The 22,647-nt window shown below is 44.5% G+C and overlaps 1 protein-coding gene across 1 annotated transcript; it reads right to left on the reverse strand.

Annotated features, from left to right (window-relative positions):
- Window positions 1–1,583: 1,583 nt before the first annotated feature.
- Window positions 1,584–21,320, reverse strand: LOC125013416 (SH2B adapter protein 2). The gene is made up of 9 exons (XM_047594069.1): window positions 21,100–21,320; window positions 10,443–11,409; window positions 7,048–7,149; window positions 6,727–6,818; window positions 6,248–6,348; window positions 5,983–6,144; window positions 5,647–5,849; window positions 5,065–5,239; window positions 1,584–3,603 (listed from the first exon to the last, which is right to left on the reverse strand). The coding sequence occupies exons 2-9, from the start codon at window positions 11,376–11,378 to the stop codon at window positions 3,272–3,274; spliced, it is 2,103 nt and encodes a 700-aa protein (XP_047450025.1). The 5' UTR covers window positions 11,379–11,409; window positions 21,100–21,320; the 3' UTR covers window positions 1,584–3,271.
- Between the last annotated feature and the right edge of the window lie 1,327 nt (window positions 21,321–22,647).

A 22,647-nucleotide genomic window follows, 5' to 3' on the forward strand; every position in this document is an offset into this window, starting at 1 on the left:
CATTTTGCCATCAGTCTGGACATCCACACTGTGTGAATAACTGCGAAAAAATATGCAATAGTTTGTTCACATTTTATTCACAGAAATATAAAGTAGTATGTCAAGTACGTCACTTTGTACAAAATTGCACAGACTCTTCAAAACTCAGTCAGACAACAGAAAAGTTCAGCTTTTAAGGGTGTTAAGAAAATAAAATGGAGACACGAGAGAGCTGTGATATGTGAAACAGGTTTCTTGCAACAGACAATTTCCACTGTGGATGTTTCATCAAGAAGAATCAATCCGTTGTACATAAATAAGACTCAATAGGAAAACTGTAATTTACAGGCTGAGGAATAAATATGTTTCAAAAATAGGATTCAAATTGGCACATGAACTGCTCCGTCCGCTCCTCGTCTGAAGTCCCCTTTGAGGCTAAACGGCCATGCTCGAAAAGAAGCGTCGACTCTTGATATGTTTATTCCAACAGAACAAAGTGTTGCATAAGTATCGGATATTTTATATAGCTGCTTGCACGCCCGTTTACATTGATCTGAAATATGTCTGTTTCTATGTTTTAAGGTGTGTGACATGCTTTACAGTAAAATTATACAATGAACAGGAAGGTATGATTCACAACACGCAGCGTGTAAGATGCAGTGCACCCAGCAACAATACCCATCTCCTACCAAGAGTGTACTCTTAATCTAGGGGGTAGGCCCCAGTGGTGGGGCATAGAGTCATTTCAAGGGGACTGTGAATGACTAAAAACGCCATTCTTCAAGGTCTGATGCAGAAACATGGCAGCACAGCATGGTGGACTCCACGATGGAGGAACTACTCCCTTTTTTGATATAAAGAGCTTATTCTTAGCTAACGAACCACATTATGTATTGTTCTGTGAGTATATACTAATAATAACATTATTATCCAAAAAAGGGTTGAATAAGGTCAGCTGGACTTGTAGAATTTCTTGAAGACGTTTCGCCACTCATCCGAGTAGCTTCTTCAGTTCTGAACAGAAGAAGCTACTCGGATGAGTGGCGAAACGTCTTCAAGAAATTCTACAAGTCCAGCTGACCTTATTCAACGCTTTTTTGGATTACCATGACCTGGATGACTGAGAACCTTCACAGACAATAACATTATTAGTATTATAATACTTTATCCATTTCTGACAAAAGACCCTTCACAAATCCTACACGGGCCCTACTAGGACGAAACAGAAGGGGATATAGCTGAGCTAGCCTAGCACCTGTAAGTCTCGTTGAGTAACTACGTATGTCTTGTTTGTTTACGCTGCCTACAAGTGGCCTACAACTCCTGGTTGTGAGAAGTTGTGTACACGAAATGCTTGATGTTCGTATGGTAACATCAGCAGTAAGTCGTGAAAACAGCACTGATAAAAGAAGAAAAAAAACACTAAAGCTAACAGATTAGCAAGCTAACAACTTGGTAACTTGTGGAAAAATGTAATGAAAGGACTCATCATCATCCTTTCATTAAATTAATTATCGAATAAAGAAAAGGTATAATTTACTAATTTATAAAAAAATAAAATTCAGCTAAATTACAATGAATAAATATAATACCCACTGTGTCTGGAAAAACATCAGCGAACCACTTGTGAATTTTTACCTTACTGGAAATTTTCACTTTTGAAAATTTGAGAGTCTACAATGTTTGTTCTTTGATTGTTCTATGTATTAAAAAAACAAGCCAAGTGTTAATTAATGATCTTCAGTCACACTAGCATTGTTGCCTGGAAAGAGGCAGACTAGCGAATTCCCAGTTAATTAGCACATATTTTAAAATATCATACTTTCCCTTTGTTAGGACACTCTAACAAATATGTTTTGTGTTGAGGTATGAATACTCATAGCATTTTCTGTTGTGTAAATCCCATTATCTTCTAAAGTTAGCATAAAAAGCTCAGTGGTGCCTGAGCTGCCTGCATTCGGTAAAGCAGCAACGTCACACCTTTCCATTCGAGCATGGCCGCCTAGCTCGCTTTGTTTTGCTAACTGTACCGTTCCAGTTCACACCCACAAGTTCACCTGTAGGCCGCACAGTACACAATACTGTCACCATTCAGAAAGCTAAACAAAAACTTAAAAAAACTTAAAAAAAAAAAAAAAAAAACTCCCACGTCCCTCCGATAAATGCTGGATTTGGTATGATAATATCTTCCAGGCATTACCTCAAAGTGTTCTATATTAACAGCGTATCTATTCTACAGGTTATTGATATGATGAGATTTGAATACAGAACCACCACCAGACGGAGGGACCCCGAAAACCATGTCTCAGAAACACTACTGTAGCACACTGATCATTGAAAAATATTTGGACTCTAATACACCACCACACACTCATAGAAATAACCCATTAGGACATTAAAATGGGAGCCACCCTGTCCTGTCCGTACAGACTCGTTTTGTTCATCTTCAACAGTTTTAAAGTGAATTTCTTTTTTCTTTTTTTTAATTATTATTAATTTTTGGGCTGCTGACGGCGACGTCACCCTCCTTGTTGCTATGGACAACAGTCAGTTCAAGTTCAAGATAATTGTCAGGCACTAAGACCCTTTAGGCTGTACATGTTTAAGAAAAACATCTCCCCACTAACACTAACACACCCATGATTGCTGTGCTGATGTTAGAGAAGAGCAAGGACCCGGAGCAGGACTTTGTAGGAAAAACCCGCAGGGACAGCGAGGAAATCCGGAACAGACTCAAAGCAGCTTTACAAACATTAATGGGATGCTCTCGGGAGCTCGGAGGAGCTCTGAAGGGAGGGACTGTTCCTTTCAGGGTCATTTCAAACTCTCATTCCGCCAGCGGGGGTGGTGACACAGGCTCTGCTCCCAGGGAACTGTGGGTAAGGGTGAACAGGAAGTGGTCAGAGGAGGTGAATCAAAGCCATATGACTCCACTGGTTGACTTCCTCTTGTTTCCTCCACCTACACTTATGTTCACCACTACATTCTCTCCATCTCCCTCATTTTAAAATCTCATTTTCTATCTGTAGACCCCCCCACCCCCCTTTTTTTACTATCTGTTAGAGCACACACATTCGACAGCTGACTCTGAATCAAAGCCACAGCGTGGACACGCTGCTCTGCATCATCTCCCGCCCTGCTCAAATCTGAGAATTCATCATGAAATAAAAACAAACTAAATGATAGGCGATCCAGTGATTTGCGCCATCTGCAGAGCGCCCCCATGTCACCTCTGACTTTCTGCACCTCATCCAGCCTGAAAACGCAAGACTGAACGCCTGCCCTGGGTCGTTTAGTAGAAAGAGTACTGGTTCTCCACGGCTCGGGCCCTGCGAGTCCCGTCAGCGTCGTGGTAGTCCTCCGACGTACCACTAGAGGCCTCCAGCAGGCGCTCGGAGCTGTTGCTCCGGCTCTGCAACCCCCCTCCTACTCCTCCCCCAGTACCTGGGTCACTGCGGGAGAGGGAGGGAAGAGCGGTGGGCGAGGAGGAGGTGCTCGATGAAAGCGGGGCATCGGAGGGCGGCCCCGCAGGTGCGATTCCGGGTGGGTGGAGAGCAGGCTGGGTTAAATCTGTCCGGCAGCCTGCATCCCTGGGTGGAGTGAGGACCGGTGGCACGGGCACGTCTGTAGCAGACAGCGGAAGAAAGAAGAAAGAAATCCTTTTAATGCGCGCATTAATGACGTAAAATAAATCTGTGCTGCTGGTAATTGTTTGTTGGTTTTACCCTGGAAACTTGCGAGTAAAAGGCTCCTTCATAGAGCAGCATGTAAACACAGGCAGTGTGGGCCTCCTTTATTATCCTTTCTCTTGGTGGGCAATAACACCAACAACACTAGTGCCAAAGACACGGCTGACCAGTGCATCAATAAAGCCTTTTTACGCCCTGAATCAAATCCTCACTCTATGTGCATGCGAGGGAGTGCATGAGTGTGTGTGTGTCCAGCGCTGGGTGGAACAGAGGGCCTCTTTGTGACCACCAGGGTGGGTTGGAGCTGGAGTCTCGGCCTGCATGCAAAACTGCTGTGGTATAATCGCCCCCTCACTCTCCTGTACAGGAGGGTATTTATCCCATGCCAGGAGGGTGGATGGCAGGACCAGTGTTAGCAATGAGGATGGGGGAGGAATGGGTGAGTTTTAGCTCGGCTTCCTCTGTCTAGAAGGCCAAACCTCTGGTATTCATCAGCACATTTAACCTTCTGTAGGTTTGCAATCTCCCTACGAGGCCGTAGCGGCAAAACACAGAGCGTGGCAGTCTGAGCACGGATGGTGTCTGCGTCAGCAGTGAGACGGTTATGTCTCGTCGTATTGGCTCATCGAAGGAATACTTCATTCAAATATCAATATTAGTCTTAAGATCCGCGCAGAGTTGTTACGACTAACATTAACAGTGACACAGATCTAAGCCGCGATAGTGATAGCGTGGCTGTGAGCCATTCATTCAAGCACCTAAAGGGAACTCAGCCACCCCACACATTATTTACATCTTTTCCTACTTACACCAATTGGGCATAACATTATGACCACCTCCCTGATATTGTGTAGGTCTCCCGTGTGCCTCCAAGACAGTTGTGACTCATCAGAGAATGGACATTGGCTTTGTGATGGTGTCCTGTGGTGTCTGGCAACAGGATGTTGTTAGTGTGGGGCCTTTGGGTGCTATGGCTTAAGGGGAGGGGCCTCTGTTAATCAGGCTTGTTCCAGTGCATCCCACAAATACATGATGAGTTTGGGTTTTGCGGGATTTGGAGGCCAGGATAACACCTTTTGCTGTTTTTTGTTTTTGTTTTTTAGTTAAACCGCTGGTGTCATTGCTATGACGTGAGGGTGCCTGGCCACATCCAGATGTGTGGTAGATTCATACGAATGTCCGAATGTTTCCCAGCAGCAACATTTTATCGTCACAAGACGCTCAATGATATTCACTTCCTCTTGTCAGTGGTTTTAATGTTGTGGCTGACTGGTGCATCTTGTTATGTTACCACGACCAGATCAGTGGAGTGGTGTGATCACTCTGTGCATATCAGAACTACAACAGTGGCCTAAAACTGAACAGTATTATAGAGTATGATGTATATGTTGAGTACCTGTGGTGGAGCTTCGCTGCACTTGTACGTAAGAGCGAAGCGTGATGTCAGCCGAGCCCCCAGATTCCAGGGGGATTGGGTGGGCGTGGAAGTGTCTCAACATGTCCGACACGGTGTGGAACCACAAGTGATGGACGTGGCACTGTCCGTTCTCGTTAACTGACAAGCGCAAATGCTGGGAGGAAGAGGGAGGGAAAAGATTAGAAAGCCGGACATTAACGAGATATTGGGAAGGGAACGAGACAGTTAATGAAAACGGGACAGGGAAAGAAAAAAAAAACGTAGAAAGACAGCACTGCATCGTGGGACACGGTGAACATCTGAAATAAACAGACCGCACAGAGGTCAGAGCATTATCTCGCTCAGCGTCACAACGCTGGGGCTCACACCAGAGGAAGGCAGCTGACACTTCCTCAACACTACCGGCTGGCAGGATGTGATGTGCGAGGATCATGTTACATAGGAGGACACGAAACTTTACTGCAGCTACTCCCAGGTCCCGAACAACTCGGCCTGCTGCAAAACTTTAAACAGTGCTCACACAATCACATGAACCATTCCTCCTCCCTCCAATCATCTCACCTTGGCTTTGCCCTGGAAGTTGAAGGTGAGGACGTACTCCCCCGGCCGCGTCTCGCTTTGGCGAATCACAAACAGCCCGTGGCTCCTGGCTCCGCCCGCGAGCACCAGCTGAGCGGCGCGCACTCGAGACAGCGTGCCATGGAACCACGGGTAACCCGCCAAGCTGGCATCTCCATCTGAGTCTTTTGCTCCTTCACCACCACCTGAGCGGCGTTACACACACACGTTTATGTTTCATATTTCTCCATCTGTAATCGTCCCGTGTTTATATTTACGCTCATGGGTTGTCGACTGTTTGGATTATCTAGTGAGGAAAGTGTTTGTGTGCGTTATCACCTGCAGAAGTGTTGGAGCCCTGGGCCTCTGGGGACTGGAGGAAGCGCTCTAAAGGCATGTGGGATGGGTGCTGGGTGAAAGGAGGTTCCCTGCAACGGACTGAGGGGGCGCTGTAATGCTCTGCCGCTGTGGAGCACGACCTCTCTGCAGCACGGTACACACCTAAACACGAATTTATGCATTAACACATCATCAGAATCAAAACATGTAAGTGTCACTTAACGCGTAGAGCTGTAGGGGAGAGCAGAGAGGAGTCTTTGCTCACCCTCAGACAGCAGCTCACAGCTGCAAGAGGCCACCATGGAGCAGTCTTTGGAGGCCTGACCATGAGGACATGACGCCAGCTCAATGTCATCGCCGCTGTCCCTGTACACAAGCAGGCAGGGTCAGGACAACCACAAGAACGTATACACATGATGCGTACACGTGTGCAAACAAACATCGCCGGATCCTGACACACACACACACACACACACGAAACACACAGCTCTACACACAACCTGCACACACCGACACAAATAATCTTTCTGTTTATGTCCTGAGCTGCGCCGACAAACTCAGCGGTGCAAGCGAGCCCGTGTTTATGCTCAAGCAACCTGTCAAAAACTCCACTAATTGGATGATTAATGACTGTGTGTGCGCGCTTCCCCTCCTTCCCCATCCCATGCACTCTCTCCCTCTCTATCTGTCCCCCCCTCTTCTCTGCATCTTCAGTCAACAGCAAATATTTATCTGGCGGTTTACCCGGGGTCTATGCAGTCCTGGATGTCAGCAACCCACGAGTTTTTCTGCAGGGAGTCAATGGTTTCCAGGATGTATTCCCCGCCGTTTTCCACCTGCGGAAGCGGCCAAACACTGCAGTCACACACTGAGCTCTGTTCACCGGACCACATCAGGATACAGAACACGGAAAATTCTGTGTAAGCTCAGCAAAGACGTGCGCTACCTAATTTTCCAACAACCTGTTATTTTTATTTTTTTTATTTTTTTTTGCGTGTGCTTTATTCGTGTGGAGCATTTTAACTAATGCCAGTGCTGTTGTGTTAAAATCCGTGCGGATTCTACCTTAAGAACAAAGGTGTTGTCCTTGTCAGGCATCTCCAGCGGCATGGTGGTCCTCACCTCCACGATGGCTGACAGAGGGATGCTCACTTTGGGCTTTGAGGACTAGAAGGAGCATGAAAGCAGTCTTGTCAATGTTCATATTAAATTAGCTGCACCTGTATGTTATAACTTCAAATATTAGAGGCAAAATTCTTATTTGTAAATTACTTCCAACAGATGAGATAAACAGGTCTCTAGATTAGTGTAGGAAATAAAAATAATAAAAAAAAATACATAAATTCAGTTGCATATTTACTTTTCACTACTGCATAGAAACACAGGAAACACCACTACTAGAAAAAACTAATTTAACTGTCCAAAAATAGGGGGACATCTTGGTTTAAAGTCCTTGTAATGTTTACTGAAGACAGACAAACTCCACTTCTCTTAAGCTGAATAAGTTGCGGATGGACACCCCTGTTTCCAATAAGCAATGAGACATTTCATTTGGTAACATTTTTTATCACTTCCGCTCTAGGAAACACAAAAATCACCACTCCTTGTGTGGCTATAAAGGTTTGTACCTTCACCAAAACCCAGAATACTCAATTATGAATTGTCCAGAGTTAAATTACACGCTGTGTTACACCGTGTAGGTGCAAACTGCAAAACTTGTAAAAGCAGAAGCTGTATATTTTCGTACGAAAAGGCCCTACTTACAGCTTTAAATTAGAGGTGTGTGTTGAAATAGGACCGCTTTACTCTGTCTTTACTGTGAAATGCACAAAAAAAAAAAAAAAAAACAGCCTGCAAACCCTCAAACTTCTCCTTCACACATGATAATTAAGGGGCAACATACAGTCAAAATTATTGGTACAGGCTTAGCAGCAACGCACTACACCCCCAGATTAAATAACTCACCGGCCTTAGCATTAAAGGGAAGAGTTTATCAAAGACTGCACAATCTGCAAAAATAACTCCACGGCTCGATTTTTTTTTCTTTTTTTTTTTCATCAGGCTCCTATTTCTCACAGCATCTCAGCGATTATTCCTGCTGACTGACTAACAAACAGAAAACAGGAGGAGTTTACAAGAGGGGTGAACACGGAAAACATTCTGGCCGCAGTTTGCCCTCTGCAGAGAGTTGGATCCAGACGATAATCTTAACAGATCCGGTGAGCGTGTACGAGGCGGCGTGTGTGTGTGTGTGTGTGTGTGTGTTGTGTGTGTGTATGGGGGGGGGGGGGGGGGGGGGGGGGGGGGGGGGGGGGGGGGGCGGAGCGAGGAGGAGGTTGACTGATAGTCTGGCAGGGGCTTATCAGCTGATCTGTCTGGAGAACCAGTGTTCTCATCTCCATCCGCCTGTGCAGCTTTTCTGACGTCCACGCCCACAAGTCCTTTCTTTGGATCAGATGTCAAAAACCACTTCCTGTATTAAACCATTTGACCATTTCCTGTGCTTCTCCATTCAGTGGGCATAATGTTGAACAGGCTAACCGGTGCACACAACAGTGTATGCTCCAACCAAGAACCTGAGGTCATGCAGAAAACAAAAGGAACTTATTTTTTTTATTTTGCGCTGTGGCCGCCCAGGTTTCCAGGAGTTATCTGGAGTGTGGACTTCGTTTGCAAAGCGCTGTCTAGCTCTTGCTTCAGTCTCCACCAGCTCTTAGTTGTCGCATACTGGTTTTCAGAGTGGTGAGATTAAATCACGTGACAGTACGACTTGCACGAAGCTGAGGAAATTTGCACATTCAACGTGATAGTTATTTGCGGGTTAATCGCCACGTGCAACCCTGTTCACCTGACGCAGATCACTATTAATCTGGGGTTAAAACAAAAATGTTCATTTTCAGTGCAGCTTCAAATGCGTTATTTCAATTAATAAGAGAGGCGGGTGTCTAAAAGCCTGAGCAGCTAAAACTGAAACTCTGATGGCCTACTAGCTCGTCACACGAGAAAAACTTTCACACTGAACACTTGCCGGGACGTGTCAAAAGTGACAAAAAAAAGAAAAATGTGGCATTTTCTCGGGCAATATTTGAAATTTTAATGACCTCTTACCAGCGCATGAAACATTTAGAATCTTTACTTAACGTCCGTGTTTCTCTGACGCTTCATTAGGATCCTAGACCTCTGATGTGTTACAACTGTTACTCCCTTGTAGTTCTTGCATGTTAGTTTGGGCGGTGTGAAGCACAGAGCAGGTCAGCTCAGGGCCTGCTGCTGTGTCATAATGCAGGCAGTTAGCGTGCTGCAGTGTCTCTGCCTCGCAGAGCAGCTGGCAGATTGATGGCCCTGACAGGGACGGAGCCAGGAGCCAGGAGCCAGGAGCAGGCAGGAGCGAGATTTTATGAGTCAGTCTATCTTTTCCAACACTGTTGACTCTGCACTGTTATGATTTGTAAGATGTGAATAGGATGGCAGAGATAAAACAACTCGGAGAGTGTCTGCCGAGCAGGCCTGCGCGTTTAATTAATGCCTCATCAAGGCTGCGACCGCAGCTCTGAAGTCTCTCCCTCGTCCACGGCTGATAATCATTTTCCCATGTGTGGACATTAATAGAACACAACATGTGAAACTGCTGAAGCTCAATTATTAAGTTTTGTTTTACACATTCCTCTTGCGACCGGGCAGAGTTTAAATGAGTCACAAAACTATTGTGGTTCCTGTTTTTAGTTTGCTGAGGAAGAGGAAGGAATCAATATTTATTTTGTTGCACACGAAAGGGAAACTCTGTGATCCCTTCGCTTCATGGAAATCAATGTAACAGCTTCCTCTCTCTCTCTCTCTCTCTCTCTCTCTCTCTCTCTCTCTCACACACAGAGTCTCCGGTTTTCTCTGCCAGTTCCGTCCAACTCCCAGCCCCTCCCACGCCTGCCTCCCACCTGTCCTTACCCCTCTCCTCCTCCCCGCAGCCTTATCCCCACATTCCCACCAGCCATGATCAAAGGACAGTGGCAGATTTACACACACTCAGCTGCACAGCCTCATGGCCTACTTAAGGTCAGGGGCAATGATCTGGAAATCCCATATAGACAAATGTGCTAGGCGCATGCATGCATGTGAGTGTGTGGTTTGACCCGCGTTGCTCAGCGTCAGCAGGGCGAGATCATCAGGCTGAATTTAAATCTGGGATTGAAGAGGAGCCGCAGATAACAATGTTTTCGGAACTGGTCGGGGCTTAGTACTTCTCTAAATCTTCAATTTGATTTTTGCACGCAGTCCTAAATAAAGGCCAATAAAGCCCTTTTCGGATATCCAAAGTACTTGTTTTGGCTCTACAATAACACAACACACAAAGTCACTTAATTAATAATAATGTAAATTGCAGCTGGCTGTTCATTCTGAAAGTTGAAGATGTAACGACTTTTTCTTTTCTACTGAGCATGATATTTCTAAATGTGCTTGCGTACCTTGGGTGGTACGTAGAACTCCAGCAGGAACTTCTCGCCTCCTTCGTCCCTCTTCGTCTTCCTCAGCAGAAGGCGGCACTTCTGCCACTGCACCGCACCCATACAGTTTGTGTCATCGGCCACCATGTACCTCAGCGCTCCCTCCCTCTGGATTTCCAGGAGCTCGGCCTTGTGGCCCTGGGAACCCCTAGGAAGCCGTAGCTTTTGGGACCACTTCTCCCCACCTGCAGCCTCCCCTCCCCCTCCTCCTACTCCTCCTCCACCTCCTCCTCCTGCCCCGTTGGACCTTCTGGTCCCAGCGGGGGCGTCGGGTTCAGGGGAGGCCCGTCTGTGCCACATCTCCTTCACCCCGTCCACCACGCACAAGCTCATGTTCCTCAGGGAGAAGCCCTTCTTGAAGCGAGCCTTCGGGTGACTGACTGACACGTCCTCTGAGCTGCGGGACTGTCCCAGAGCAGACACCTTGTGGTTTGTTTGAGGGCCCCGGGAGGCGGCGGTGCCACTGCCTCCCCCGTCTATCCCTCCCCCTCCGCTGTCCATACTGTCCAGAGATTCACTTGAAGCCCCGGCGTCCTTGCGTCTCTGGTAGAGGTCGTGGCCGTAGGACAACGGGCAACCCTGGATTCCCAGGAAAGGGACGATGCTATATTTGGGTGCAGAGTTCGTCCCGTCCTCTCCCGGGGAGGACGCCTGGTTCTCCCGGGCCTGGGTCAACGCTGCAGAGAAGCACTCGAGGAAGTGGTGGGCAAAGTGCTGCGAGAAGCTGGCATCCGCGCCGGGTGAGTCGTAGCACGGGTTCTCCGACAGAAAGCGCTGGAACTTGTCAGCGAAGTCTGCAGCAGATGCTCGGGCATGGAGCTCGCAGAACTCTCGCCAGTCAGGCAGTGGGCACGAGGAGGAGAGCTCCGGGCTACCGGGCACCACCGCTCCGTTCATCACTGGGCCATGCCAACCCACCGAGGAGAGGCTGAGGGGCAGGAAGAGAAGCAGAGTGTTATAATGTGGAAGCTACAAATACAGCATGTATTGGTGTACCTCCTGGCTTTGGATCACACATACAACAGTTGTGGAACAGACTGCATGTGCGATGGTGCAAAGAATAAAATATGTGTGAATGGAGCAGACTGCGAACCAGCTTGTGTTTGTCATTATAATATTTATATCTATGAAAATGAGGTCCTTGTTTGCTGATTTTCCGTGGAATTCGTTTGAATAAACACTGCCAAAGTTTGAGTTTTTCTTGCGATGTGACGTCAACATGACATCAAAACTTTCACCTCTCTTACACTGTCATATAAAACGTGCATCAAAGTCACAACCGGGGTCTTAGCCAGGATTTTAAAACGGAAGAGTGAGCTCATGAGTCCGTAAGGCCACACAATCCACGAGAGACGTCTCAACATTGTTTTATTAGATTAGTTTAATCTTGTTCCTTTGGTCAAATGTTTAGTTTTTCCCAACATAATGGTCTCCATCCTGTGAAAACAACGCATCTCCAAAAAAAAAAAACTTAGGGCTGTTTTCAGTTATGCATGACACATTTGTTCGATAATCAGTGGGTTTTAGGATGCTTATTTATCCCAAACATGCTGTGAAATGCCATTAACTAAGATGCACTTACAAAGAACATAAATACCACAGTGGACAGGACCTCAGTGTCCCCGGTGGAAGCTACATCCCATTTCCCCCGGATGCAACTTTATTCACTTTGACGAGTCCAGATTCTGTGTCAGTTTAAGATCAACTCGCAGGCTTTCGCATGTCACAAAGTCGCCTTATGAGCAGATTCCATGTGACAACGGATCGAAGAGGAAATCATCCGGAAAGCTCGGCCCCTTATCAGTCGCGAGCCTCGCCAATTGATGACTTCTGACATGCACTCAGATTATGTGAATTATCCAGAAGTGTTCTGTCAGAGCAGGTTAACGCAACTGCAACTCAACGCAAACTGATCGTACATCTCCCCTCGTTTTCATCTGTTGGTGCTTTTTGAATAATGAGTTTTATTTTGAGACAACGGTTCTTCTCATGCTCCCCAGCATGTGTTTGTGTGTGTGTGTGTGTGTGTGTGTTTGTGTGTGTTCAGTTCACAGCGCCGCTTCCCTTTGTGGCTCCAGCCTTGCCAAACCACATCACATCAGCGCTAAAACTCAGACACAGAGTCATACCAGTAGCAGCATCCAGTGACGATTTTCACTCCCCCCTCCCACCCCCCCTTCTTTGCCTTTGCCTCTGCACATCAGTGACTAGCACAGCGTGAGTGAATACTGCCAAACAACGAGGAACACGTTGGTTTGATTATTGCTGTAAATCATGCAGATAAAAAGACGATATGATGGGAGTGGGCAGACTGAGCGACAGACGCACGGGGACGGCCAACGCTCCCCGAGCGGTGGAAGCTTATTCTCAGAGCTGATGGGTTTCTCTTGGCAGTTCGCTCACAATAAGAGCTCAAATGTTTGCTTACTGAAATTGCACTCCTAAACCAAATCTCACATACATTTGCACCACAGAGTTTCCTGGAATTTCTCCCGCAAGCGGCAATGTTTTCGTTTTCAGAAGCATCAGTGTGGGATGTCGTTTCAGAAAGGATTAGCGCAAAAAAAAAAAAAAAGTAAAAAATCTCCACTGGAATTAAGTCCGACACACATGTTCAACTAGAACCTAATCGCTTCCTCTTATTTCTTCTCCCACTGATCTGGAACAAACAACGTGACAGATCCGAGAGACAATATGGTAATGAACTCTTGATGCTTGATGCTGAGACCTGGTGTCAAAAATTCAGAAGAATGCTGTGATGGTTACAGACACAAGAAAGGAAGAAAGGAAACGGTGAGATTAGAGGAATTATTATAGGGTTCATGTCCCCAAGGAATCTAAAGTCAAAACGCCTCATTTCACTTCTTTAATTAAATAAACTAGTGTGCAGAGGTGGGTGGTCCGGGGTCTCACGTGAGGCTGTTTTGATTGAGAATTTCACACTGATTAGATGGATGGGTAGTGAAGCACCACGGATAAGCAGCACTGTGGTGTTGTTGCTCATTTCCCATGGTCCCATGGCTGACAGAAACACGCCCAAACAGGTAAAGACAAAAGACAGAAACAAACCGAGAAGATCTGATTAATAACAGGAAACTCTGCCTGCTGATTCAGTAAAGATTTTAAAGTAAGCGTTTAACTGAAATTGGAAACCAAGCACAGTCATTCAGACAAAATGTAAAATATGCTGAGGTAACATTCAGTGGTATTCCATCCATCATCTATTACGCTTATCATGGAGAGTTTTTGCAAGAGGCTGAAGCCTTTCCCAGCTGGCACTAGGAGAAAGGCAGCGTATGCTCCAATAAATCACGCAGACAATGACAAGACAAACAACCATCCACGATACCTACGGCCAATTTAGAATCACCAATTAACCTAACGTCCATGTTTTTGTAATGTGGGAGACGCCAGGGTAGAGGCGGGAGCTTCCACAGACCACCGACCTTCTGGAAACGTACTGGTGAACCATACTGAACCATAGACTGAAAATGATGATGGTGAAGCCAAACTAGGTCCCCATTGTGACCAGCTGCACTATTGCTCCACCTCCTCCATGTTAGTGGGTGGGACTTGGGTCAAACTAAAACACTAAAATACACATATTATATATTTTTTCAGTATTTTTTAAGGGTGGTTTCTCTCATTTCCGCATCATTATTTGACGCTATAGACACAGGATGTGACATCATGATGACTACAATCTGCCATGTCAATTGCACAGTGAAAGTAGGAAAAATAAATGTAAATAAACAATAAAGTAATATTTACAGTGTAAATAAGTACAGTGTATAATCCAACATTTCCTTGTATTGGTTGAGGTGGAGCAGAGCGCAGTATTAATGCAATGAAAACGCCAGTGCACTCGGAAGGTGGCCAATGCAAGGAAGTGGGGATGCATTGTCCATATTTACATACAGTCTATGTATCTGGACTAAAATCCATTGCTAACGACTAAAATTACAAACCCTTTAATAAATGAACACCATAATAACCCTAACCCTAAAACTTCAGACTAGGACTTATGAGAACATGCATTACAACCTGGTGATGCAAAATGTTTGTATAACTGCCTGATTTATAAAACATTACTAAATGTGTTATTCTCCATTAATCATTTTTCAGTCATTCATGAATGATTCTTTCATATACTCATTCATTCAGGGCACACAAGATTTTTGTGAAGCTACTAATCACCCAGTGTTGTTGCAATAATCACCCCACTACCCTTGTGATTGAGCGTGTGCGTGTGCGAGTGTGTGTGTGTGTGTGTGTGTGTGTGTGTGTGTGCTGGCGAGCATGTCGATACCCATTCAGCTATTTAAAAACCTGCACTGGGCCAACTTTCTACTCATTCAGCAGAAAAACAACAATACACCGCGAGGTGCATTTCACAAACTCCTGCCCTTCCGCAAAGATGAGGATGTGCCTCTCTCAAGGATACTGAACTGACTGTACGCGGCGCCCACACACACACATTCACTCATCGAGTCAGCATGAAACTCAAGCCATGAGACGCAGGAGGAAGTGGACAGCATTATGGTTTTCTAAAGGCTCAGCAGACTGCAGCTGACGACATATGGAAAAGGCACACCGGGATAAAAAAAAATGATGGCAGAGACAGCAAAAATAAGAGAAACACAGCTGTTACTGACGTTTTTTGCTTTGTGACACATTAGCATGAAGCAGTAACTGGACTCTTTATCAGTTTCAAATGTGACATTATGTTTTCTATTAAGATCATCAATTAGACTGTTGTTAACATATCTGGCAATTTGCAGAAAACATTGATACTGAATGTTCACTACATTCATTTGAATAAGAGGCAACACTGAGCTCATCTCGCCCCCAGAAACAAACTTCAAGAAGCAACACATCAGGTGCTTTATGAGAAGTATTTTTGAAAAATATTTAGAAAAAAGTATGATGTAATCCCCCCCTTTTCTGTTAAAAAGCAGCGCACAGGTGTTTTTAATGGGACCTTTTGGGACTATCACCAACAGGGCAAGCTTCACAGGAAATCCTCAGGGGAATATCTCTCCATTTAGCCGCTAAGCACTCAACTATTTTTGCAAGATAGCTGCGAACCTTGTCCGTCTGCAATTTACTGGAAACAGGACAACAGCGCTCAAAAAGAGCGCTACGAGTTAGTAACAAAAAAGAACAAGAAAGGCACATGTCCATCAGAATGTGCAACCATTTTCACAATGTCATGTTTATTTCATATTAAATCCATTTTTGTCTTATCATGACTATACTTTTGCGTAAGCAGGATTTCAAACAAAGCCCTTTATTCATAATAGAGTATTTTGACATTGCTGCGTTGGTACTTAAAGATCAGAGTACTGTTTTCCACCTCTGGAGTGGGGGCATGTTTTTTCTCCACAGGCCAGCTGCTAAAATAATCAGTAAATGTGTGGAGGTGGAGGAGACAAGGGGAGCATAAAGAAAGGGAGACGTACTGAGGGACAAGGGGGAGCAGAGGCACCATGTAGATTCTCACAACCCCAAGACTCTCCTCAGACTTCAGCTCCAACGGACCGGATGCAAAGAGAAAAAAAAAAACGACTAAAGGGAGTCATGGGGAATCTAAAATTGTTCACCTCCATCCTTCCCGCATCTCTTCCCGATCTGCTGTACAAATCTACCACTACTGTGCCCCCTCCTCCTCCTGCTGGTTCTTTACCCGGGGGAGCGGGGCAGATATCTCTGTCAGATGTTTGGGAGTTCTGACTGTAATTGTAAACTGACTGGGGAGGAGAGGAAAGAGACATTACTGCGCAGGGAGAAGTGATCGGCTACAGCCTGCAAAACACATCGGACAAGATCCGTTCACTTCATGTTGCTCGTGGAGCCCTCACAGGACCGAACTGTGCAGAGCCAGGAATTACACACGCCTGATTAATACTGTGGTGTTGTGGGCAGTCGTATGGAGCTACCGGGGGAAACGATACAGTGGCCAAGAATAATGGATGTACACGAATTTGTGTTTTCAAAGCTGTGCATACTTCTCAGAGATAAACACTGTACATGCAGTTTAACAGACGTCTTTATGCTGCGAGCTGCTTCATGCCAGCAGCACACCCTCGGTGATTGGCTGATGAGGATGATTGGTGATGTTGTGCTCCCACCCCAGGGAGTTTGGGCCTTGCCATGTTTTCTAAGATTAGCCTGCTCCACAGCACAGCACACAGCTAGCAGCAATCTCAGTACAGTACAGCCCGTTACATACACAGCATCTTTCAGCGCTATGTGAATCCATTAATTATTTCTTCTTATATAAGATGTAAATATTGCAGCACGTAGACTTGGAGCGATATCTAAGGATAACAGACACCGAGGAGGAAAACAGGAAAACAACACGGCTTTATACATATTCACAATGATTTTCGCACACTTGGTTTAGTATTTACATGAACGACATTAAAGTAATATCAAAACTCCAAATTATTTGAAATAATAATAATAAAATTAACAAAAAATCTAAACCAGGAGAGTGGTTTTGAAGCTCAGTATGGGTGGTTCAGAACGTCGCCATCTTGGTAGTGTCTGACTCCTTGGTAATCCAAAAATGGTGGTGGAGCCGAGGCAAACAGCCGACTACCTGCATCCACATATCATTACAAGCTGCCATGCCCAAAAAAATCTCCATAACTTTGATGTAATTTAAAGTGCTGAGTAATGTAAAAATGTACTTCTGTAGTTCTGGCTAGCTTTTGGAGCCAGCTTTGGAGCCTCGTGTGGCCATTTGAGGAACTGCAGCGTTTGGTCATACACTGCCGGCTTCATTTCTTTAACTGTAGGGGCGTTGCTTGGGGGCCAATCAGTGACTTTTGTTTGTAGGAACAAACAAAAGACATCAAGTCGATTTATTTTGTGAAGTTAATCAAGTTATCGAGTTAATTTATGAAAAAAAATCTTCACAATGGTTTTGTTGACCCTCAGTCCAAAATTCAAAGATTCAGGTAAATTGAATTAAATTTAAAAACAATAAAAACACCATTTGAGAAGATTGAAGGAGTGGATTTTTAGCATCACTGCTTGATCAGAACTGGTCAAATAGATTCTGAATTGTCAAAATTAAGAGTATAAAACTAATACTTAATTAAATGCATATTAAAAACAATCTGCTGTAACTATGGGCGCAATAACAACAAATAAACAACAAATTACTAGCAGCGTTTTAAATAACCCCAACAAAAGCTTAAATTAAGTCTGACTTTGCAGCACAGTGACCTGAGACACGGTTAGCTGAATGAACAGGATGTCTGTTTTGTTTTGATGCTCTCTGCTGAAGAAGGACAGAATCAAAAGCAGACACTGACACGCAAGAGGAAAGTCACACTGACAAAAAGTGACTCATACGCAGAAGTCAAAATACAGATTATTGCAGCTGACATGCAGGTGTGTGTAGGAGACAACAAGGAAGGAAGATGGAACGGCGGGTTTAACGCTGGATGAAGAAGAAAGGATGACGAAGGTGGAAGGAAAAGCAGAGAAGATGTAGACATGAGATTAAAGGAAAATAAACCCCAGAAGGGAGAGGCTGGAGATTGAGGAGTATGATGAGGGAAGCAGGAGCAGGAATAAGAGCAGAAACAGGGGTCAGCAGTGAGTGATAGACTCCCACCTCTGATGTGCTGACTTCAGAGCAGCCGGTCAGCGACCTCTGACCTCAGCACCGATAACCTCGTCCCCTCCCTAATACGCCTGAACGCCTGTCCTGGTGGACAGGTTCCTATCAGCCCCAACATGAGTCAGGACCACCAGGCGGGAGGGGGTCTCTGTTAGCTGGGAGGCTGGGAGGCCCACAGACAGACATGTGAAAGATACACAGCCCCGATCCAGACACTGATACACCCACCTGCATTAGGCTATCAGTGCACGGGCAGACTGATACAACAGAGGATAAGAACCCAGACTTGAGGAGAAGATGGCGACATTCCTGAGGACCGAATCAAAACCCTAACACACCCAGCAGTGCTCACAAGTTTACCTGTGGGTTTATACAGCCATGTCTAATAATGTAGGTAGTCTCATCACAAAGATATTAAATGCACCAATTAGTGTGTCCTCTACAGGCTCTCTCTCCTGTCTCACTCTCTAGTGCTTCCCCTGGCACGCATTCACAATGTAAATGTTGAGTGAGCTCAGGCATCCATATGGCAGCCAGTGATAAAGGACAGAGCGCGTGGGAGATGCACATTGCGCCGCTGACTTCCATTTCCTGTCTCTCACCCACCAGGTCTAACTAATTTCACAGATGACCACGGGCTTCTCGCAGAGTCGTACGCAGACGGAGAAACGCTGTCCGACCTGTGCGCGAGCGCCGAGTGTGTCTGTTGCCGCAGTAGATGGGTTTTAAATTTGGGAGTCACACAGCGAGTCTGATGTAAAAAACAGAGAACGAACTGCACTTGTGTGCTGTAACATAACGCGACTGTGTTTCTGTTAACACTTCATTTTTTGTGTTTAATGTATTAGGTAATAATTCTTTTTCCATTTGAGTGATGCGTAGCCAAAAGTAGGTTGAATTAAAATTAAACTTGTGTAAAGATTCTAATAATTCACTCTTTAAGTCATTATTGGTCTAATACATGGCAGATAATAGGGAAGGCTACATACATAAAAGTGGTAAAACCTTACGGATAATGGACTTAACAAAGTGTCTTAGCATTATATCTACAACGTCCCCTATTTAGCAGTTCACACTGCATTGAGAAGTGGGTTTACAGGTGTTGATTCAACTATGCAAGAGACACTATTGTGACTATTTGGATTGCACAGTGTTGTATGATATTGTACATATTTGCCTAAGCATTGGGTAATATGTAGTTAATCCTAAATGACAGAGTCCAGGGTCGGATAAAGGACAAATAACAGTACCACTAACCCTGAATGTGCTGTTAACATTTTTATTCATAAACATTTGATTTACAAACACATAAGAAGTACGAGCTTCTCTTCTGAAAGACAAAGACTCAACACTATAAATATCATACTGTCATGACAGATAATTTGTGAGTTTTTTGTGATGAGGAAACTGACTGCATGTGGGGTTTTTTTCACCTCAGCCCTGAAATATAAAGTCAAGTCAAAGCAACATTTCATTGCTTCTCAGGCTTTTACCTGACTTTTCACTGTACGTTAATGACATGATGCAGTGTGTCTTTACATGAGTATGATCAAATCATGCAGCGATGTAAAGGACAGCAAATGTGTTTTTGTACAATGGATTGTATTGAATTTCATTATACCGTGGCGTTTCTGGTAGATAGGGTATATAAATAGCGGCTAATCTGAGTGGTGTAGGATCACTTTAACTTTGCTCACAGTAAAAATTACAAAACGGGATCAGAAACAAAGCCTCGTATGTACATAATGACAATATTAAAGTGGTCTAATGCATGAAACTGACTTTTTGTGTTAATTGCTTGTTCATGTTATTCTGCCCATTTGTGAGAAAGTTTGGGAATTATAGGTATGCTGATTATATAGGATGTGACACTGACACCCTGATACGGTTTTGCGGTATTTAGTTAAAGAATATGGAAATGATAGGGTTATGTTCTTCCATTAGGTCAATATATAATTAAAAATATGCCAGATGCCCGGCATAAAGTAGTCTAAATGCTTGAAACAGATGAATTATAGGGTTTAGTTACAGAATAAGGAAATTAACAAGCTGTTTGCTTTGATTGTGTCAATGTAATATCACAACTATTGCCGTGGAGCCTGATACGAACAGAATAAATATGAGCAGGTCTGTGCCCTGTTAAAACAGGCTTATTAAGCTTCAAATTAACCGACTGCCTAGTGCAGCTTATAAAAAAGACACATGAGAGAAAGTCAATAGCAGGCCTAAAACAGGCCTACTGCAGGCCCGGAGAGCCTATTTAAAGCCAACAGTGGATCGTTGTGCAGGCTGCGCACTGACTGGACTTCATGAATGGGAATCGACAGCAGCCTCCTGCTGAATGGCTGACAGATCCGGGTCCAGAAAGCAGGCGATGAATGGGAGCCTGAGTACGAGTCACGAGTCGGTGCACTGCTTCTTTTATGACCATGTCGAGGAGGCCCGTTCATCACAACACATCAGATCATATCAGGCCCCCGACTCGTCCTGTGACTGACCGCACTTTACTCTCTATTAAATGGATTATCGGAAAAGCCCCTCTCCACCGAGACCCCCCCTCATGTCCAGGAAGCCTCACGCACACCGTGCCCAACACCGACAACAAGCCCACACCACAACACCATTCCTGCACTTGTTCTCTATCAGAAGCCGATTCTTCACGCAGGTTTCGGCGCAGAGGCTGACTGTGTGGATGAAACGGGGTTTAAGAACAAAACACAGCAGCCTCCTCTCCGCCTCAGCACCTGGAGGTTTGTTGTTGTTGTCCTCAACAAATCACGATGTCTTTCTCCTCACTGCTCACACACACACACATACATAAATATATACACACACACACACACACACACACAAAAAAAAAACGCTCCGCGAAATGTCAAAACATAAACGTCAGGATGGCCCAGACGCGCTAAATAAGAAATAAATTAAAAAATAAATAAATAAAAATAAAAAAAAAAACGCAGCGGTGCCAGCAGCTCTCACCTCAATACAGGACTGGTTTCATGACGCCGATCAGTGTCTCTGATCCTGGTCCTGTCCTGAGGATGATCACTGTTCGGGATCAAACATGGTTATTCCCCGGTTCGGCTGGTGTCCTTCAGTCCGGTTTACATGAGCTCAGAGCCGGTCAGCTCTCCCTCCATCTCTGCTCGACGCACTGGGCTGCTGCTGCTGCTGCTGAACACTTGGCTCTGGTTGCCACAGATCTCCGCCAACTACAGGCAATTACAAGTAGATTCACTTCCGGATAATGCTTTCAGAATAAAGCTCCTGCTGTTGCGCCAAAGAAGGTCGAGATCAAACAATTATCATTCAAAGAGGGCCCCCAAAATATCATTCTACTTGTATGTAAGATTGCTTTGGTCTGGCCGTATATATTTATTATAGGAACGTAGCTAACACAGTTGTCAACACATTTTATTTTAAGAACAAGCTATGTACTACAAATAAACTGAGTGTACCCACTTTCTGTATATAAAGATGGACGAACCCTCTGTTATGTCACCTCCAGGACACCTCAAGAGCACTTTTGAAGCTCAACACGAGTGGCTGTGGCTGCCGCCATTTTGGCTGACAGCTAGCAACCTGAAGCTACCTTCACACTAGTGTCGAAAGGGCAAAAAATTATCAATATTCAGCGGAAGCTAACGTGACATTCAACGAATATTATACATGACCTGAAATGGTGACATGTGCATTTGTTTGTTTCACAAGGTTACATTTTCAAAGGACGAAGTCAACAACAGCATCAATGAGCGTTTGAGCAGCGCTTCAGCTGGGGCTAATTTTTTGTTGTTGTTGCTGTTTGGGTCATACTCAGACCACACCCAACTTATGCATAATTTTAAATTCAAACAATTCACCCATGCCTTTCTACCTAAAGCATATTAACACACTATTTTTGGCATATTGGTCATGTGAAGGTTAAAATAAATACTCTTGATAATGAGATCTGTTCAGTTTTTGACGTTATTTCATGAACAGTATGTCAGTACTTAGTAGTATGATTGACTAAAGAGGATTTTTATCTATTTAAATCTAAATATCCATGAAATATCTAAATGGTAAAAACCAAAGCAGGTCTATCATTATTAATTGACCCTGTCTTGACGGACTGCTCTTAGTTTAACAATGATACTTACATTTAAAATAAATCTTCTAAAAACGTCTTTGACCAAATTACCACAAAGTTTCTGACACTGTGTTTCCTATAATCACAGTTTCTTCTGTGTCTTCATGACGAATCTGTAAAATTCTGCTTTGTGTTGCATTTTTGATGGGTATCGTCCTAATTCTGTACATGTAGTGGAACTAGAGAACTGAAAATGCATAAATAGTCTAAATAAACTTTTTTTTACTCGTTTCCTGAAAACCTGTCATTTAAAAAAATAATAATAATTCGCATTTTTTCCAGGTTACACAACATCCTTTTGTTGCACAATTCGTATTTCCCCATCACCCCAATCCAGTTTTATTAAATGGAGGCTTTTATTTTGAAGGTGCACCAAAGCACTGGCATATTCTGTGTGT

This window comes from Mugil cephalus, chromosome 9 (assembly GCF_022458985.1).
Source record: "Mugil cephalus isolate CIBA_MC_2020 chromosome 9, CIBA_Mcephalus_1.1, whole genome shotgun sequence".
NCBI classification, from domain to species: Eukaryota; Metazoa; Chordata; class Actinopteri; order Mugiliformes; family Mugilidae; genus Mugil; species Mugil cephalus.

Bases quoted from the DNA above. Each gene is read 5' to 3' on its own strand.
- LOC125013416 (XM_047594069.1), bottom strand. From the start codon at position 11,378: ATGAACGGAGCGGTGGTGCCCGGTAGCCCGGAGCTCTCCTCCTCGTGC. The intron at 6,145-6,247 runs GTGAGCAAAGAC...ATTCGTGTTTAG, and splicing joins CTGTGAGCTGCTGTCTGAGG to GTGTGTACCGTGCTGCAGAG. The intron at 3,604-5,064 runs GTACTCAACATA...TGTCTGCTACAG, and splicing joins GCAGCGAAGCTCCACCACAG to ACGTGCCCGTGCCACCGGTC.